The sequence below is a fragment of the Brugia malayi genome (genome assembly GCF_000002995.4).
Source record: "Brugia malayi strain FR3 genome assembly, contig: Bm_v4_Chr1_scaffold_001, whole genome shotgun sequence".
NCBI classification, from domain to species: domain Eukaryota; kingdom Metazoa; phylum Nematoda; class Chromadorea; order Rhabditida; family Onchocercidae; genus Brugia; species Brugia malayi.
In genome coordinates this window covers 6,571,127-6,589,313 of record NW_025062475.1, presented here as the reverse complement: position 1 = coordinate 6,589,313, position 18,187 = coordinate 6,571,127, and the positions used below count along the sequence as shown (strand labels likewise).

The following is an 18,187-nucleotide window of genomic DNA, read 5'->3' as shown; positions in this document are numbered from 1 at the left end:
CAGAAGTCATGTTGTTCATTTTGTCTTTTGAATGTATGGATGGGTAAATGGATTCCGATTGTATTATATTTTCCAATTACGATTTTTTGAATGGGAATATTGCGTTTTATGACGAGCGGACGAACGTGCAAGCATTCCCATTTTCGATACTGCAATTGAAAGCATTAAAGGAATACTCTTGTCATGAAGCTTTTTCCTGTTTGTTTTTTTTTTTTTTTTTTTTTTAGGCTCATTATTTCCTAAATAACATAATTTATAAGGCATAGAGATCAGAACGGAAACGTTGGATTATTCCCGATATATTACCTTTTCAGGTATTAGATCGTGAACTCATCAGCATTCGAGAAATTCATGTTGCTATGTCATCAAAAGGTTTCATTGGAGACGTTCGTATAAAAACTAAAACTGGTGAGTCAATGTGGTGCTTAAGTTCACTGCTTATGACTAACTGCTGTACACATGAACTTTTATTAACCAACTGACATATTTACAGCGAAAGCTGACTGACTGATCATGTAAATCCAGAACTTTTAATTGACTGTCACTTTAACACATAATTTTTAAACGATATTTTTTATTCCTTACAACTGTAGGGAATTGCACTAGGTTATCCTGATGTTCCTTTTGCTCATTTGCAAAAAAAGCTTATTTTAGGTGAAACTTACATAGCAGCTTCGCAACGTGCTGATGGAACGTGGAGAAAGGCAAGAAGAGTGAAGGACGGTTACATCCCACAGGAAGAACAACCGAGGTACGAATCACGCGGTCAACAAATGAGCAACAAAACTACATATCCCATTGGTTGGTCGCCCACCGAAGTTGTGAAACCTAAAAAGGTCACTTTTTTATCCTGTGGTAAGATATGTGAATTGGAAATCTATCCGAGGTAACATTTGAATCCTGCTCAAATTAAAATCTTGAAGTTGGAGTTTGTTAAGGGTGTCAGTGATTTTTAAAAAAATCAAAAAGTAAGAATGAATGTTACGACTTCTTATTCCAATTATGTAATATTTGATAATTTGTAAGTTATTAAAGTAATTATTGTCTGCAATGCTTTTTTTGTACATGTTATGTTGGAGTTAATCCTGTGTGTAATGACCAACTCATGAAACGAAGGAAACTTTTATTTAATTTATGAATTGACAAAACGTCATTTAAGCATCTCATTGTTCAGTTGTTCAGGAAAATTAGTTGGTAATTCTTTAAATTAAATACTGTTTATGATTTATCCACATCTATTTGATTACGTTGTCAACTTAGTTATTTTTTCTTCCGAAGGTTTCCAGAAAACTGAAGAACAAGAATTGAAAAAACCGATTGCTGCAGCACTGAGGCCAAACGCTCCTATAACTCCTCGTGAATGTATTGGAAAGAAGATTAACAATTTGAACAGAAAGCTACGAGATATAGAAATACTAGAGGTAAACTGGGTTTTTATTTTTGTATCCTCGTACTCGTCTTATTACATACATGTAAACTAGTAAAAATCACTGCAGCAAAGAATCAAAAGTGGAGTATTGGGAAATCCAGAGAAAACACAACTCGAAAAAATCGCGCGAAGAGAAACAATTACGAAGGAAATTGATCGGTTAACTGTTGAAATCGAAAAATTATGATTATTTTTCTGAAATTATTTTTGTAAATAGCAAAGTTTTTTTAATAAATCATATACAGCAAAACAAATGACATCTTCTATAACATATACCACCGAAATGTTTCGGATTGAGTGAATTCAAGGATACAAAGAAATAGGGCTCCTAGAAGTAATTTATTCACAAAATATCGTACCACTTTTTTGTCGAGATCTGACTACTTTTCTGTTTTCAAAAAATAAATTTAGAAAAAAATCTGAGATCAAAACAATACGGTTACCCCTCTGATTGATATAATCTGAGTATGTTATTTATAAAGTGAAGCATAACTGTTTCAAGTGATTATATATTTAAATGTCAGTGTTGTGAATTCACTCGTTTATTATTTATGAGCTCTAAAATACATATAGCGTTGTCAGTCACAAAGATCAGAACGATTTATTTGAAAGTTTGACCCAAAAAGCGGCGAAATTGTCGCAATTTCTAAATATATTTCTATATTTAGGAAACCAATTTCTTACGGAACCTTCCATTTTAGACTGCTGAAAAGTGAGCGATATTTTAGCATACCACTTTCATTATGATGAACTTCTTATATGATTTTTTTCTGTAAATGATGTGTTATAAATCTATAAAACTAATAATAATAATGAGACGAAGTGGAAGTGCTCATATATTCTTTTAAGTTCTCCAGTTTATTCTCCTTATTTGCCAAAATTTCGAATACTTTCAAGCGGTTTTAAATTTTTGGAAAGTGTAACTGATAGTCAAAGGACTCAGGAAGAGTTTTGTGTGTGTTCTGCAATAGCACATTTGGCGATGCAGTAAAAATAGAAACAGAAAATCCTTATCAAAAGTTTCCCAGAAATTGTGAAGTGAAATATAACTACTCTCATACAACTTCAGAAGGAAAATAGCTGGGAGCATAGTGAGCATTTTAATCTTTTTGCAAAAATGAAACACACCGAACGGTGCGTAGCCTTAACCAAAAATCAAAATCTACATTTTTTGCGGAGCGCAGCAACAGGATAAACTGCATAAATTTTGGATTTAAAACACTTTTGGTCTTCATTTACTGAACATAATGAAATCAAACGAATTAAAAGAATCAACTGAATCTGTTAATTTAGAGATATTAATGGGTTTTTTAAAATGTTCCTTTAACAAATGAGCTTCATTCCAGTTACTCTGTGTTTCCTCACAAATGCTTGCTTACAAAAACATTGGCTTAAAAATTATGAAAAAGGAATTATTAGTGAGGAAAATCTACCGCTAATCTCGAAAACTGCTTGTAATGTGCTCGATATAATTTTCATATCGGTTTCAATTGTCTTTGCCCAGTTTTCAACGTCTCCAATTTCCTGAATAATAATAAGTAAGAAAACAAATCATGACGACCAAACATGTACATGTACATATATGCATACATAATTTATTAAAAACAAAAGTTTGTCTGTTGAGATTTGCTCTTTCAGTAGATTTAATTTTTAGTGTCATATAGCTAACAACAGTGTTTTATATATACCTTACACCATTTGAAGTTCTAGATTTTTCCCTAAACTTTCGTAAATTGGATGCCGTGAGATCCGTGATGTCAATTTTCTCTTTAACTGAGTCCCGATCAATAATTATGCTTAAAAATTTTATAACGAATCTGAACATAAACATTTAATGTCTCAATGGACTTTTGGAACACAAACTTTTAAAGCTTGATTGAGTGAATCAGTAATCTGTATCCACTGTTCTGTTTGTCGCGCAAGTTCTACAGCATTTTTCTCCAACTTTTTCACTTCCACATCCAGTCGTTTCTGATTGTTATAAGCTTGAGAAACACTGAAACGAGTTAATTATGAACGATCATTTAAAAGACTCAGAAATTTGATGCCTAAAAAATGAAAATCGAGGTAAAAAAGACATACTGAAGAGTTGTCTGGATGAAGAAATACAAGTTTGTGATTTTGCAAATCTGTGATTTTTTTTTACATACTGATTAAAAACACTAACGAATGGTTGAGATGATCGACGACAGCTCCTGTTAAACTTTGCGCAGCTACGATGGCTTCATTTTTCCTTTTTTCTCCATTGAAAATGACTTATATTAGTTAGCTAAGTTGTAGGATATTGCACTTTCTAATACTAAAGGATTAAAATACGAAATATTAAACTTGCTGAACAGGGCAAATTAAAGTAGCAGTGAAACGAAAAATCCTGGAGATGACACCTTTTAGGAAGAAAAATAAAATGTTTACCTTGCATTTCTCTTCTTACTTGTTGAGAGGAGTCATGCTCCCTCACCATTCTCGCCAACATCTTTCTCTACAATTTGACAAGCATGAGGTCTCCTACTTTTATCGTAATCAAAACCTTCCCAAGAGGCACACTGAACTGGAAGTAAACTCGAACCAATCGATTAGGTAGAGCGACAACTCCTCAGATCCGGTCAGGATGTATAAGTTAATCATTCAAACTACGAGCACGCCATGAACCATCATATTCCGAAATAAGCTTCACCAGTACTTTATACATACGGTTATCTCCAAATTTGGGCAAATAAACAGCATTTATTCGTTTGATCTTTCTGACATCCGAAAACCACTCTCTTGTTAGAAAGGGCAGATGAATTTATCAATATTTTTGAAATTAGAAAATCGGAAATTACGTTTTATACAATTCACAGATGTTTACAAAGTATGTAACGCATTAATCTAAAACCTAATATCAGCTTAAAATTTGATATACAAAGCAGTAATTGCACTAATAAAAGATGCGCTCATTTATTAACAGAAGGCAATTAGATATGTGGTTGCACACTTCGTAAGGCACTAATTTGTTCACGTCCAAGAAAGAGCCGCTCGTCAATTTCTTGTCGTTCCGTTGTTAGACGTTTCCAAGTTTCTTTATAAATCCTACAGAACAGATGATTTGAAAATTCAACATATATAAAATTATAGGTTGTATCTAAATTATCCATCTATCTCTTGAACCAAAATTTCATCGATCAAAACCCGACTTTAGAAAAAGGATCTACCTCCATTGTGACCTTCGCTCGTCATTCAACATTGAAAAGATATATCTATCAACTTCAGCGTCACGTCTATCGAAAGCCTTTCTCAGTACAGTCTGGTCATCAAGCTGTCGTTTTAGACGCTCAATGCGAGCACTAATAAGCTCTTTATCAATATTTTCATTACTCATTGCAACTGAGTGTAGGCGATCCAATTGCATCCGTAACCTTGTTTCAAGTCTAGAAAAACAAATTTCTTCAGATTAACTTCGAAAACCTGAAGCAGCTTGAGTAATAATTTAACATTTGAGAAAGTCTATTAAAATACAAATAAGCAGGAATACTGCATTATCACTTATTGAGAAATAACACCCCTTTATAGGACAGTAACGTTTCGTAAGTCACATATATAGCATCAGTGTAACTGGACTAAACATGATAGATAACTGTAAAGTGTCAGTCAAGAAAAAAAGACAACTAAAACAGTGTACTGAAGAACATATTTACAAATAAATAATTATAAAAAGCGAAAATAATTAGATGTAAGTATTTCAATTCAAATCAATTGGCAAGAATACAGTCTCATTGAGTTATTTATTAGTTAATAATAAATAATCTTTGCCATTTTATTATTTCCCGAAGAACTACCGTTTCATGACACATAAACTCCAATGAAATACAAATTTCTGAAGAGCATAGTAAATTCCAAGTATTGAGATTATAGCCAAATATTTACACAACAAACATGTAACGAATGCGATTTATATATGTTGTGATAATCAAGCACTTAAAAAAATGCTGGAAAATGTACTGGAGAGAAATAATCAACTCTGATATAAATATTTACGACTTGAAATAAACTGTTCATCCTTCAATCCCATTCTTTTGTTCTGCTTTTTAAGTATTTCGAATTCAGATTTATTTCCGATGAAAGTGAGCAAAAAATATCTTTTTATCATCATTCTAATCCGAACACATGTATGGCTCACCTACACAACTGTGAATTTTGTGAGAGATTTTTTTCGATTTTTTCCAGAACAGCCGGATCACCAGTTAGTGTTAAGTCATTGAACACTTCATTTTTCAGAACTTCGTTTAGATTAAAGTCTTCATCAATCGCATTTCGCTCCTCGTCCAATATTATAATTTTGCGCGAAATTGATTCGATTAGCTATAAAACAAGCTCAAAAGCTAGAAAAAAAAAGAAACAATTATGGTGCAAATATAAAGATCCGAGAAGTGAAAAAGATATACACGAAGCAGTGAATAATCGCTATATTTACAAATAGTAATAAAAAACCACATGAATGTTCAGAAAAATTTCGACATTCATTTTTCTCAAAACTCGATTTTTTAATTTACCTTCTTACGTTTTGTTTCGAGCTGTTCAACTTCTTCGTCTGTTAAACTGGACTGCATCAGGGCAGTATGAAGAGAAATAAAGGATGGAGTGGAAAATAGACGAAAACTAAAACAGAACAGAATAAGGATTTAAATTAGCAAGACCACAGTAATTGCATGTACGTTTTCTATGCTAAAAAAATGGTAACACAGTTAATCAAAATTGTCAACTTCGAAAAAAGATTTCCTAAAAATCCTTCATTTTAAAAGAGTTTGGAAAACACGAACAATAAGCTTAAAACTGATCACTCCCCTCATAGAACCACAGAGTACTTCTTTCTTCCTACTTGACACGCCATAAAAAGATTATTTTATAGTGCAATTTACAGTACAAACTTAAAAGAGATTCAAGAAATGTGCAAACCTATTGCTACCTGACGGTGATGACTGCGCTGAAACTGAAAAGAGGTTAAAACTCGATATACTCAAAAGTGGAGTTACTGGAGCAGTTTCGATGGGAGTAGATGCCGAAGACAGGATTAACCTTGCTGGTTTCTTTGGTACCACCGGTTTTTCGCGCATTTTTTCTGATGTAATATCAATATTAGTACTACTTGTTGATGTCACCACAGTACTAACTATATTATTGGCTGGTAAGTTTGATGGCATCGGATATACCTGTACGGTTGGTTTACCACCTGTAAAGGCATGAAATTGCAATATTAATAAATTTTTGCACTAAAAATGAACAGCATGATAAATAAAATAAAATGATTTTCCCTATAACGTTTTGATCAACCACAGCAAAATAAACAATGATCTAAATAATAAAAAACAAATTCCATTAATAAATAAGATTTTTGGGAATTTGGAATGATAAATTAAACACCACAATCAGTATTAAAAAAAATAATCATTAGAAAAGGAAAAAAATTTGTCATCATGTTTCAATTTTAAACCACCAATCTGACTAGAATTAAATAATAGCGTATTCAACTAATAAAGAGCTTCTTACATTGTTTATTAAAAGAAGTATCAGAAAGAATAAAGAAGTATCCAAATGGTTTGTAATAAAACGAAATTAAAATGTTTAAACAACAAATAATTTGTCATTATGGCATGAAAAACGAATGTAACAAAGTATTTACAATAAAATGTACGAATTCAGTCTTCCAAATTCGAACTGAAATAACAGATAATAATGAAACAAAGTTACGAGTAAAAATACTACTCTGAGAAAATCTCTGCTCAATACTGCTCATTCTGGCAAATTATGTAAAAAGTAAAGTTGACCTATTGAAAAGCAGTTTTTTTTTTTGGCATATTTTAAAATATTTATCTTATGATTTCCATATGTCAACTTTAAAAACAAAAAGTTCTACTCAGATTTTTTTGATAAAATAAGATAACCAAATCAAATAAGCCAGCGCATTTTCGTAGACAGAAGTCGCTAGTTCATATGCCCAAAAAGATTGGGTTCCTCAGATTTTTTAAATAAATAACTACTCAGCCATCATAGTAGCTTGCTCATTTAGCAACAAATCATTGTGTTTTATTTTCGAGACAGAGAAGCAAAAATCAGTGAAAAGAAAAAATAATTACTCGTAACTGTTGACGAAGCAATGCCGGTGTTGTTTTGAAATGCAACAGGCGTAAACGTCGATGAAGTGGAACTATTCTTACCTATAGGAGTTGTTGATGATGAACGCAAAAAGCTATTCCTACAAAAGTCTATATTTAGTACTAAGTAATGAAACTTTCAAATAAATATAGCACAAAATGAATGAAAATTTGAATCCATGAAAATGAACAAACCTAGACAAAGATGCGATAGGAGAAGAGACGGGGAAAGACAGTTCTTCTGGCAAAATTGATTTGTAACCGCCAGAATCAATCAAGGATCTATAAGTACCTTTTTCTGATCCTGACTGCGCACGGCCATGTTCCAGATCGTACGAGTTAACATTTGCCGAAATAGCTTTTAACCATCTGTAGCATATTTGTATACGATAAAAATTACCAGGACAAGAAAATATGCTAATAGAGCACACTTGAAAAACAGGGATGAGTAAACAAACGTTTAATTTGGATCTTATTTTAAAACTGAAAGACTTAATCATGTAGAGTTTAGTCTCAAAAACAAAAAACCAAAAACGACTTTTCCCAAAATTTTTAATCAGAACATAATCTAGCGGCATATTTAGCCTTATTATATTACCATATCACTGTTTTTTTCTTTTTTTTTTTTTTCAACTGTTACATTTCTTATTATGGATCAGTAATAAATTTGAATGACAAAATTTCACCAACTGCAGTTTTTTATGGCTTTTATTAATCGTTTATTTTTTTAATTCAAGTACATCTTTTTAAATCGAAATACTGCTGACAGTTGCTCTATCGTTTGGAAAAGTTACGATCAATTAAGTACCCTTCTGAGACTTATCACTACAGTCCTAGTTTTACTATTTCGGAAACTTCACTGATTACTTCATCTGGACTTCGTCTACTCATGCAGTTCTTGCAAATATCAGCAAATGAAAATTCTATTCCACCAGTTTATTTAATTAGAAAAATGACGAAACAAGTTCTTAACACCTGGTTCTTACAGTGTATGAATGTTCGCTAATAAATTACCCAGCCTTTTTATTCTCTTTGTAAACTTTTGTTGCGAAAAATGCATTAAAGATATTTGTATTAAAGCTCTATAGCACTTTATATTCTTAAATTCCACACGAAAGGAAAGTAACACACTTTTGTTCCTGTCGCTGTCGTATTCTTTTCTGTGCGCCAGAGGGTTGCCTGTGTAACATATGGCCTTCAGTAATGTGAGTTGATGTACGTGATGACTGAAAAAATACGTATGTGAACTCCGGAAGTTTATGGGTACCAATATAACTGCTAACGTTGAGTCCAAAAGAAGAAGACCATTGAAAACTCTTACATAATTACAATCAAAAGTTTAAACTTTGACAAAACTTCGAGATCAGTTTCAAATTTGAAAGCTCACTTTTGATTTCAAAAACTTCACACTAACAGAGTAGTTGAAATTTAAAACTCTTATGACAAAAAACTAAAAGTTTAATAAACATGATGGGACATTTAACTGTTAGTCGTGTGAAAGTATGATTGTAATTAACATACCGTCATATATATTCCCAAGTACTGTTAATTAAAGTTCAAAATTACTAGTCATAAAATTATTTTATTTATTAATGTTCTTCCAGATAAGTTTAAAACATGTTTGTTCCTATGAAAATAGTAGGACAAAGAGATAGTACAAATAAAAGCTCGTCATGGAGTGCTTGTTCTCAGATGAGTTTTATATTCACAACTAAGTTCATTAATTTTTGCATTTAACTCCGTATTTCTAGTCCAAAGTTTTAAATGGAAATATTGAATCCCACTTACACAAATAAAACTTTTGTGGAAAAATCTAATCTTCTAAATCTGAAACTAAACTTCAAAACTCTACTCTTAACTCCAAATATCGAGTTAACAATTATTAAGTCAGCATCATATTATCAAGTTCTTACTTTATTCACTTAACACTACTGATTGTGATCGAAGATTTTATGTAGAGTCCACTCCGGAAGAAAAATCACTTCAGGGTATTTCGGCGCTTCTCTATCAACATTCTCATAACAGTATTATCGAAACGGAAACGATAATGCCATGTTTAGGGAGATAACATTTTCTTTATTAAATTTTTTGAAAAAAAAAAAACATTTGTTTTATCAAGCTACAGAGGAAATTTCGGTTTACAAATCATTCTCGAATCATAAAGTTATGGTCCTGTTCATTTTCGTCAACAAAAACAAACTTAATCAAAAGGTCCTGAAAAGCAAAACAGAACTCAAGTTGGCAACCGAATTACTAGAAATAAGAATAAACAAAATCACTAAATCCTTTCGACTTTCACAAAAAAACATGTCATTCACAACCCGAAATTTGGCAAACTTTTAGAACTCATAACTTGCAAACCTGTTGCAGTTGTTCGAAGATTTTCTTACTTGCCACACGATTCTTGTTTGCCAACATCAGCGCGTCTCCATTATCAGCATATTTCATTTCAAACATTGTTTCAGAATCTAATCATTCACCATTGTTTGAAAATCAGAAAATTTATGAAAAGAAGTAGTAAATAACCTGTCAAAAATTGTTCTTTTTTTAAATCGTGAGGACAAATTTAATTAAGTCGTGAAGTGAAGCATAAAGCATACATCGCGGTCGGGTACATGAACAGTTAAAGACGAAATGACATACTATGCTATCCAGTACAGTCAAAACATTGCCCAAAAAAGTGTCCAAGAAATCCCTAATATGTTTCGAGCTAATTGCAAACAAACTCTCGTATAGAAGCACCGAGTGGGAGAAATACAAATGAACACTCAAATGGTAAAACATAACATATGTGAGATATTTCAGATTGTCAAGGAAGCCAGTTGTCAGTGATTATTATCTAATTAGAATAATACCCAGCCAAAAGAGGGTGATGATTACTTCTCAAATATTAATGGTAAGTTTACTATAAGAATTCTCAGGCAGTTAGTAACTGAAAGAGGAGTGATCACACACTGTAAAGGTTAGAAGAGATAATGCCATCCTGAGACGGACCTGTGCGACACAATTTAACTGCATGATGTCATCGCTCCCACAAACGAAATTTGGATAAATTAATCATATCCATTAATTATGGTATAAACTATAGTGCACACAGTGCAAAGTGAATAACAAGGACAGACAGATGGGACACCTCGGTATACAGCCAGGAATGAAGTGTTGTAGATCACAACTGCCACAAGGAAGCGAACCGAACCGAATCGAATCGAGTCGAATCCCATCCACCGCAACAACCCATCGTCTGACGAAGTGTATTGATATACTCTATACGTGCATGGTGCAGGTGCAGGGAGAGTGCATTGCGCTCGTGCCTCGTGCACTGGACGATGCAAACTGTCTGTCGCCCATCTGTCATACACTGTGTATTTGTGCCAGGATAGGAGAGGAGGCGAGGAAGGAAGGAGAAGTACTGCCTTTCGCGCACATGCCATCTGCTGCTCCCTATTCGAACGACCGCGGTTCAGGTTGCAGTGCGCAAAGAATTGTCCCTGCATTCAACCTGGAGATCTCCGCAGTCGGGAGGTGTATGCGAGTGCTCTGTCTTTGCGGGAACCACTGATTATCTTATCGTTGGAGTATTAAGGCCAACTCTCGCTAGCATTTTATGCCAAGTCATCATCCTTCATAATGCCATTCGCACTCACATTTCATCTCTCTCACCCATCATTCTGTTCAAGTTTCGAAGAGATTCACATTAACAATTTTGCATTGGAAAAGTGGAGGATGATGATTTGGAAACGTGAAATCTTGACAACAAATATTTCTTTGAATCTTATGTAAACGATAAATGGAGTTTTCATTCTAGAGAAGGAAGGAAATGGACGTGGCTGGGACAGTAATGAGGTGATGACCGACATTAACTTCCAGAAGGTCATCATTTACTTGCATTATCAGTGTTGCTCCTCAAATCGTTCACTTTATCTTCTTGTGATATAAGTATGCGGGAATTCGTATTAAATTTTATCAAATGATTATACAAGCTGCTTAACCGATGATGCCAGAACCTTAAGTCTCATCCTATGGTTATTTAACTAAAAGAGAGTAACTTCGAAAAATGCTCATGATGAGTGGTACAGTTTTTAAACAATTCTAGTTGAAACGAAATATTGAACAAGATAAACACTTGTTGTCATGCTACATTCAAATAATACGAGCAATCTACACGTCTTCATTTTGATCTTACCAGAACGTCTAACATTGGATTCTTCACTTCCTTTGCACTCATGCAGAAAGCACTCTTGCTTCTGAGAATCGTTGATAACCTTTTCCCTGCTCTCCTGACTCATATCTCTTTATTTTGGCTACATCTTTTCTGTTCATGTAACTTCATCTTACGAATTCAAATCCATTTCTCTCTTCATTACAATATGTTGACATTTTAGAAAAAAATCATAAGCCCGTAATGATATAAGCGTGACGGCGGTCTTGTTTGCATCAGAATCATCCATCCATAATAAATGGAAAAGGAAGAGAAGGCGACAAATGAAATGACTCACCGTCAGGAGGAATAATTTTGTTGAAAAGATACACCGTAATTATGGGCTTAGCTTTGTGTATTGAAAAGTTAGCTGGCCTTCGACCTATTATGTTTGCTGCGTAATTCAGCATTATTATTATTAATTATCATGCTAATGAAATAAACTGCGTCTATTACGGAAATAATAAAAGAAGAGAATAAAAGTAATTTTTGTAATACAGGTATTTCTAGATTTACTAGATGAATGTCTTTTATAGGAAATTGAAAATTTTTATAGGAATTGAGTAAACTTTTATTTTTATTTCCAACTGGCAGCATTTGTGCTGGTATTCCAACACTATTTCATTTCATTGTTATTAGTTATCATAACTAACTTGAAATTTATTTTTGATGCAACTGCAAACTTGAGGCAAATTTGATGCTTTATAATTAATGTAGTTTTTTTAGGTAGAATTTATGAGGACGGATTTGGTTGAAATGAGTGAAAAATACCTCATGGAATAGTACGAGGAAGTATAATTACATGTGCTGATAGAGTTAAATTAAACTTGATATAATAGGAGAGTATCGTATGCAATTTGCAGTCTTTCTTACATAGGATGACAGCGTCAACAAATTTCTGGCGAGTTTCATATAGAAAAGAGCAATGCCAAAAATATGCAATAAAAAAAAAAAAAAAGAAATCATGCAAAATTCATGGCGCGGATTATAATAAAAGAAGAATAAGAAGAAAGAAATTTGAAAAGAGTAAGGAGGATGAAGACCTGTTTTAGCTTGAATCGGATAGATTAATGAGGAAGTAGTCAGTAAAACTGACCGGCTTGTGCAAAATGCTAAATTGAATTTTGTAGACGATGATGGAATGGCCACTGCAGTTCGAAATCAGTAATGGTCATTCTGTTCTATGCGGAAGAGATGACGTCAATAATGGTGACTGAATGAAAGGACACTCATGTACACGGAGAAAAAGAAATCACTGTTACAGTGTGGCCCATTGTTGATTTTACTACAATCCTCGTTTTTAGCATTTATTTATTAAAAAACTTACGGATGAGAGAGAACTCGTATAAGAGAGAATGGGACCAAACACAATCATCTTTCTAGTGAGCTCATTTGTCTGGTTTGTCTTTCATTTCGATACATATGCGATGATGATGAATAGGTAAGGTTTACTTTCAATTACAAATGTGCTTCGACTGCAGTCGAATGAAGAAATGATTTGCAAAACAATTATTTCAATTTTTTTTTTTAAACAATTATTTAAGTTTTTTACTAACAACAAGATTGAATTCGTTAGGAAAATTTCTCAACTGATTAATTATATTGTTTAGTTTTCACGGATGCCACTAATCACTCGCATTTTGATTATTGGTTGGCTGATTTGCCAAAATATTTATGCCTAATGTCTCTTGAGTCTCAGAAGGCCTGTGTGAAGTGCTGTCCAATATGTAACAATGTACTAGTAAATAGATAGTTTTCACAATATGTAAATCGTTCCTTTCTTTTTCTTTTCATTAATCGCGAATTATTGGATGGTCAGTGTTTTAGTTATTCGAAGATGCTTGTCTATATTTGATCACCCATTAATTTGTACTGAATATCTGGGTAGATTTAATGATTAGAAGTAAATGATATTGAATATCTTTATATTTGAATAAGTCCTCCAATTCCTTTGCGCAACAGCGATAACAACAATCATTATTGTTTAGCTTTACACTAAACAGAAAACTCAGATCACTCACAAATACATAAGTAAATAAAATATTTCAAAAGGTAACATGCCAGAGAGAATTATATTACATCCTGCTTGTTTATGCTTCATTCAAATATTTTTTATAGAGATTAAATCAAATGATGCGGTTAAAAAGTCTTTGTAATTTAACCCTGGAAATTGTGATCTAGGACGTTATGCAGATCTCATTTAATTTAATTTGTAAAGCGAAGAAGTCATTCAATTATTTTCAAATTTAAGGCTAAATCATTTGTATAGTAGGATGAATCTAGCACTGATAAAGTAATATTTTTATTCCAGCAGATTTTAGTGCTTGATGAAATAAAAGTTGGATAACCTTGAATGTCATTGTTCTTACAGCATTAATGACAGCAACAGCGACTATACAGATGATCTCCACTCTGATTACTTAAGGGATCATAAATACGGCTGGTAATTTGAATTAAAAACGCTGGCTCGTTAGAAATGATATGCAAAACGTCTCGGTCCAGAAATTTTGAATTATTTTGATCTTGAGTACGGCCAAGTGGGAAAAAAAGTAGGGAACCTGAGAAAAATCAGCAGGAATTCTGGCTCATTTCTAAGAAATTTAATTTTAGTTGTAGTTGATACGTGTGTTGATAAATTTTAGGAGTACAAATCAACAATGAGCTTTAAAGAAATTAGGTAAAAGGTGGACAAAGCTAAATAAGAAATAGAAGCTTCAAGAAAAACAGCAAATTTTACCTGTAGGTTAAGAAAAAACAGGATTCGAAATCAGAAATTTTGATAAAGAATTTCGAAATTTGAAAAATGATAATTTCTCGAAGAGTGTTCCTTTCCAATTTGCATTTTTATGTCCAAGCAAACGTTTTGTTGGAAATTTTTTTTGTCCAGCAAAGAGAAAGAAACAGAAAGCTTCAGTGACTTTTCCATAACAACATCTACACAAATGAGCAGTAGGATAGAAAATGAAAAAAAGAAAGACCAGAATTGAGTACTAGTTCTACCGGAAAATGTCACTGCAAAATATATAATCTTGTAAAGATTATACCTCATAAATAATAATTGGGAAATGAATTTTTAAAAAATTTATTTGGTGAATAACAATGGTCAAAGAATCATTGGGCGCATTGCTTTTTCTATCTCAAGTTCTAGAATGAAAATGTAAATTTCAGAAGATAATTGGTAATGTTTAGTAATGAGATCTGACAAGAAAGAAACTTCGTCGACGAGAGAATTAAATAATTTCTTTTAATAAAAGTGAAAAATTCTCTATACCAAATTAGATTGAACAATGTAATTCAAATGGATATTGGAAGAACGATGAGCTATACGAAGGAGAAAATCCAAAATTCTTTTTTCAAACTTTGATTCTTGTCAAGATTTCACTTAATTGAATTAAATGCACTGAACTATTTTATCGATATTACCTACTGTAAGAAATTTTCAGCAGCAAATTTTATCCTATTGCTTCTTTTTTATCGATTACCTATTGCTTCTCATTTTTTTCTTTTTTGCTAAAAATATGATAATCAAAATCGAAAAATCAAACATGCATCTGATTAGCAGCACCAGGCAACATCAGCAGCAGTGTACCGAAATAATGATCAATACTACTAGTAGTATATGGCACTTAATATTGACGTAGATTGGATCTGGTTTGATGAACTGAAAAGAGGAAAAATTATTTCATTGCTGAGTAACACTGAAACTTAAAAAATTTAACAAAATGGACAAAAACTATGTTAATCACCCCGAAGAGCTATTATATTGTTTTAGTAGTAACTAAATCTGTATTGCATTTAAAAATTTGTGAAATATCGGGATCTTTGTACAAAAAGCATGGATTTTCCATGTAGAATAAACAATGATAAGCATAAACAAAGGAAAGGAGGTGATTGAAGCTTTCTTGAATAGATCTAATGGAATCAGTGACATATTCAGGATCAGGAATTGATTCTGATCGTTAATATAGGTTTGTCAATATTGCATTTACATTGTTTTATCTGAAGTATACTGATAGTAACAATATTTGTAATTTGAAATCACGGGATCTACAACAAAGGAGTGAGTCATATCCTTTCGTTCACTTTTCTCCGTTTCTCTTATGCCTTCCAAATTATCACATCGTATCAGAATCCAAAAATGTGAGTTTCACTAGTCAGTTCCCTTTTTTGAGAGGTAATCAATAATATCATCTGCTTGACGTATGTATATACATCCTCCCGTCCTCTCTATCCCTCCCCTCTCCCTCTTCTCCCCTCTTCTCCCCTCTTCTCCTCTCCTATCCTCTCCATCTCTCCTCTCTCCCTCCTCTTCTCTAACTCCCTCCTTCCTCTTCCCCTCCTCTCCCCCTCCCCCTTTTCCTCTCTCCCCTCTTCTCCTCTCTCTCCTGTCCTCTCTATCCCTGCCCTCCTTTTTTCCTATCCTCTCCTCCCCTTCCTCCCTCCTGTCCTCTCTCCCTCATGCCTCCTCTTCCTCTCTCTCCTCGCTCCTGTCCCCTCTATCTCTCCTCTTCCTCTTCTTTCTCTCTCTTTCTCTTCTCTCCCTCCCCTCCTCTCCACTCTCTCTCCTGGAGGTGGTGATCAAAACAAGGACGAGCAAATAATTTCAACTTTAAATATAGATGTTGAAGATGATGGGTATCTTTTATACCTTAAAGCTTAGTATTCCTTTTTTTTTTTTTGTAATTTTGAGTTGTAATGAGTTTTTGCAACTTTATTCTTGAGCTAATAGTTCTCTTCTCAATGAATCATAACCAGATCAAATATGTTGGCTTCCTTTCAGTCTGATCTTCATGTTTTTGTGCAATTCGTGATCATATAGAATCTCTAGAAAAAACTCTTCAAGGTTATTTATTGCAGAAACAGTGTAGCAAATTGGTGATAAAAGACAGCAGAAATCGGGAAATCTGGATCGTTTGGATGCTTTATATCGCCACTGGGAAAGTCTTAGTTTAAATTTTGAAAAACAAGCGGAAAATTTCGAAAAACGGTTGAAAGAGGAAAGAGATCGAACAGATGCCGAAATGCGAAATGCTATTCCAAATTACTATTCCAAATCATTCATACTGAAATCACTTTTTCACTTTTTATTACCCGTTAGTCTTTATCATTTATTTCATACCAATAATATGATCTAACTTCAAAGTGCTCACAGATGTAGGGACTTCGAAGTTGGTTCATGTTATCTTAATAAACTTTTGTTCCTAGTAGTCGTAATTGGTGCTACCTTCGTGATATTATTAGTTATTTATTAACAAAGTTTATATTTGTTTATGTAGATGTAACGGTTCTGAAGTTTGAAAAATTTGATTTCTCTCTAATAATTTCATTAGAGACTAAACGATTAAAAATCTGATTTTTTCATTTATAGTAGAGTGTCAAAATGGTTTGGCCGTTTAATTCAACAAAGTCTTCGCTTTCTTCATCGCCTACCTCTTCGCATTCAGAGACGTAGTCAACTTCATTGCCTGATTTAGCAGTGATTGATTTAGCAGTATTTGACTTAAGTGACGCTTTGGGTTCTGGTAGAGATAGTACAAGTATGATCAGTTTAGATAGATCTCCTATATTTGCGTTAGATCAGTTGAAGCAAGCTGGCGTACCATTTGAGAAACAGCTATCGCCATACTTACAGATGGATCCTACCGTTTTCCGGGATTCTACTCCTCAGTAAGTTGTAAGACGTTAAATACGCTTTGTTTCCATTTTTCTTTTTGTTTACTTATTTTCGTTTTCGAAAGTGGATTTTAGTTGTTAAGATCTAAAGTATTCAACAGTTTTATTTCGAAAAATTTTCCTCTAATAATTTTATTTCGTTATAAAATCCTTAAACTTAACTTTCATGTAAGTGGAAAAACTGTAAGAAAATCATGTGAAACTCTTTTGTTAACAAAACGCTACTTAAGTGCTATAAAAGACGTATTTTCATGTATATTGTTCCTGGTGAGTCGAAAGGAGAATTAGAATTTGCAATGGGACGATTGGATGGGTTGTTTTGGGCGGCTATGCATTGGGCAGTGTGCGCGGTATTCTGCCAGAATTGCGGAATCCTAATACGAGGCAGTGGTTTTGCTCATCCTGCTGGTTCTATCGTATTCATATTCTCTCTTGCTGATATGATTTTTGGAAAATTACGTACGAAAGATGACCTTAATGCTGTTGGTAAGACTTTACTAATCAATAAAAGTGCGAAATGTTGGTAACACTAGTATGAATTTTCTTGCTTACAATGAAATTTCAATTGTGCTGTTTTTAGCTGCTGGTGCAGTTACTGGAGGGCTGTTTCGATGTGCACGTGGTTTACACGCTTCAATGGTTGGAGCGGGTATTGGGGTATTTGCTGCTTTTATTTGGTTGCTGAGTGATCAAGATAGCCGAAATAGATTATGGGAAGTGCGAAAGCACTTGAACGTCAAACAAGATTATATTTATTGA

The 18,187-nt window shown here is 33.3% G+C and overlaps 6 protein-coding genes across 6 annotated transcripts; 3 read left to right on the top strand and 3 right to left on the bottom strand.

The window, feature by feature from the left end:
• Positions 1–183: 183 nt before the first annotated feature.
• Bm9866 (Within the bgcn gene intron protein, putative) lies at positions 184–1,616 on the top strand (the record flags this gene model as incomplete). Its single annotated transcript, XM_001899746.2, has 5 exons — positions 184–198; positions 315–408; positions 655–836; positions 1,287–1,421; positions 1,497–1,616. The coding sequence occupies 5 exons, from the start codon at positions 184–186 to the stop codon at positions 1,614–1,616; spliced, it is 546 nt and encodes a 181-aa protein (XP_001899781.1).
• A 510-nt stretch (positions 1,617–2,126) lies between these two features.
• On the bottom strand, positions 2,127–3,902 carry Bma-blos-1 (Uncharacterized protein; the record flags this gene model as incomplete). Its single annotated transcript, XM_001899744.2, has 5 exons — positions 2,127–2,134; positions 2,863–2,953; positions 3,293–3,425; positions 3,597–3,669; positions 3,842–3,902. The coding sequence occupies 5 exons, from the start codon at positions 3,900–3,902 to the stop codon at positions 2,127–2,129; spliced, it is 366 nt and encodes a 121-aa protein (XP_001899779.2).
• Positions 3,903–4,383: 481 nt separating this feature from the next.
• On the bottom strand, positions 4,384–10,014 carry Bm5872 (putative 14.7 kDa protein T20G5.10 in chromosome III, putative; the record flags this gene model as incomplete). Its single annotated transcript, XM_043076793.1, has 9 exons — positions 4,384–4,498; positions 4,621–4,836; positions 5,586–5,767; positions 5,959–6,064; positions 6,362–6,635; positions 7,540–7,658; positions 7,753–7,926; positions 8,689–8,783; positions 9,919–10,014. 9 exons carry the CDS (start codon positions 10,012–10,014, stop codon positions 4,384–4,386), a joined length of 1,377 nt encoding a protein of 458 aa, XP_042932727.1.
• A 667-nt stretch (positions 10,015–10,681) lies between these two features.
• Bm9867 (Uncharacterized protein) lies at positions 10,682–11,116 on the top strand (the record flags this gene model as incomplete). Its single annotated transcript, XM_001899742.1, has 1 exon — positions 10,682–11,116. The coding sequence occupies one exon, from the start codon at positions 10,682–10,684 to the stop codon at positions 11,114–11,116; it is 435 nt and encodes a 144-aa protein (XP_001899777.1).
• Positions 11,117–11,888: 772 nt separating this feature from the next.
• Bm455 (Uncharacterized protein) lies at positions 11,889–12,005 on the bottom strand (the record flags this gene model as incomplete). The annotated part of the gene is made up of 1 exon (XM_043076792.1): positions 11,889–12,005. The coding sequence occupies one exon, from the start codon at positions 12,003–12,005 to the stop codon at positions 11,889–11,891; it is 117 nt and encodes a 38-aa protein (XP_042932726.1).
• Positions 12,006–17,679: 5,674 nt separating this feature from the next.
• On the top strand, positions 17,680–18,187 carry Bma-timm-23.4 (Mitochondrial import inner membrane translocase subunit Tim17 family protein; the record flags this gene model as incomplete). Its single annotated transcript, XM_001899741.2, has 2 exons — positions 17,680–17,914; positions 18,009–18,187. 2 exons carry the CDS (start codon positions 17,680–17,682, stop codon positions 18,185–18,187), a joined length of 414 nt encoding a protein of 137 aa, XP_001899776.2.